The sequence below is a fragment of the Apaloderma vittatum genome, unplaced genomic scaffold, assembly GCF_000703405.1.
Source record: "Apaloderma vittatum isolate BGI_N311 unplaced genomic scaffold, ASM70340v1 scaffold26221, whole genome shotgun sequence".
Taxonomy (NCBI): Eukaryota; Metazoa; Chordata; class Aves; order Trogoniformes; family Trogonidae; genus Apaloderma; species Apaloderma vittatum.
Window position 1 is genome coordinate 3726 of NW_009701144.1, and position 1223 is coordinate 4948.

Sequence of the window (1223 nt, forward strand, 5' to 3'; positions counted from 1 at the left end):
GTCGCTCTCACCCGTGGCTCAGGCTCTGGGTGTCCAGCAGCGAAATGCTCAGATCAGTCTCACCTTGGGACCTGAACGCTTGGTTTTTCCCCCCTATCTGGGCACCACGAGCTCCTTCCTGGCACCACGAGCTACTCCCGAGGCCTCACACCTCCCAGCGAGCGTCTCCCTGCATTGAGCTCCACATAGCGCCGCCAAGAGCGAAGGTGGCACTTACCTCCGGCATCTCTTCGTCTTCCTCTTCGGAGGACACCTCTTCCTGCGTGCTCTGCGGGGACAAAAGGTGAAGATGGCACCGGCAGCTCCTCGCAGCAAAACTCGCTGCTCTCCCAGGCGCTTCTGAGGCGAGGGGACCCAGGGGTTTTGCAGCAGAACTGACTTAAAAGCCGAGCGAAGCCAAAAACCTTTATAGGAAACTACAGCAGAGCAGCACCGAAGCACAAAGGAGCGGGACAGCATCCCCTAGGACAGGAATCCACGCCGGGGAAGAGCAGGATATCGACACCTCACCTGCTCCGTCCCTCCTTTGTGAGGCAGGAAGCTCAAGCCTCGGAATCAAACCGCTCTGAACGTGTTTGAGGAGCTTCGAAAGGCTCCTCCCGGGTCACTCACCTGTTCTGCCGGCAGAGGCTGGTCCAGCATTTCGACGTCTGGATGTTGGGGGAGGTTGTAGAGTTTGCACAGGTCCGAGATTATTCGCTTCAGGTGCTGCAAAAGCTGCGGCGAGACCGGACGTGCGTCAGAGGAGCGCGGAGAGACCCCCCGCATCAAACCCGTCGTGAGAGCGAAGGCCCAGAGGCCGCTCCGGGGAAAAATTAAAAATAAAATCAGGCCCCAACAAACTCAGAAGTCAGAGCTGCTCGTCTGAAATGTCCCAAACCCTCAGGAGGCCAGATGCACCCCCGGGTGACCGGAGGCAGGCGGCTGTCCCGGAGCATCTGGTCTGTAGCTTAATAGATCGACTTTCTCAGTAACTCTATTTATGGTGCTGCAAACAAGGTCCATTAACTGCAATTATGCACTTGAGTTTCAAAGTTCAGGCTAATTTACGGAAATTCCTTAAAGTTTGAGTATTTGAATTTTAAAGTATTCCTAAGATGAAGTTCACGTGCTAGAGAACAAATTACCAGAAAATACGTAACAAACACAAGATGAGTTACTATCGTCACGCCGCGGCTCCCCTCCGCCCGCGCTCACCAGCGTGTTTCCTTTCCTGACTTCCA

The 1223-nt window shown here is 54.9% G+C and overlaps 1 protein-coding gene across 1 annotated transcript in view; it reads right to left on the reverse strand.

Moving 5' to 3' along the window:
* LOC104281153 (ubiquitin-conjugating enzyme E2 Q1-like) overlaps window positions 1-1218 on the reverse strand; it is a gene marked incomplete at both ends in the record, with an annotated part of 4842 nt that extends 3624 nt beyond the window's left edge. The window contains 3 exons of the mRNA XM_009879055.1: window positions 218-268; window positions 613-717; window positions 1198-1218. Coding sequence (XP_009877357.1) covers window positions 218-268; window positions 613-717; window positions 1198-1218 — 177 coding nt within the window. The remainder of the gene's footprint in view (window positions 1-217; window positions 269-612; window positions 718-1197) is intronic.
* Window positions 1219-1223: the final 5 nt, after the last annotated feature.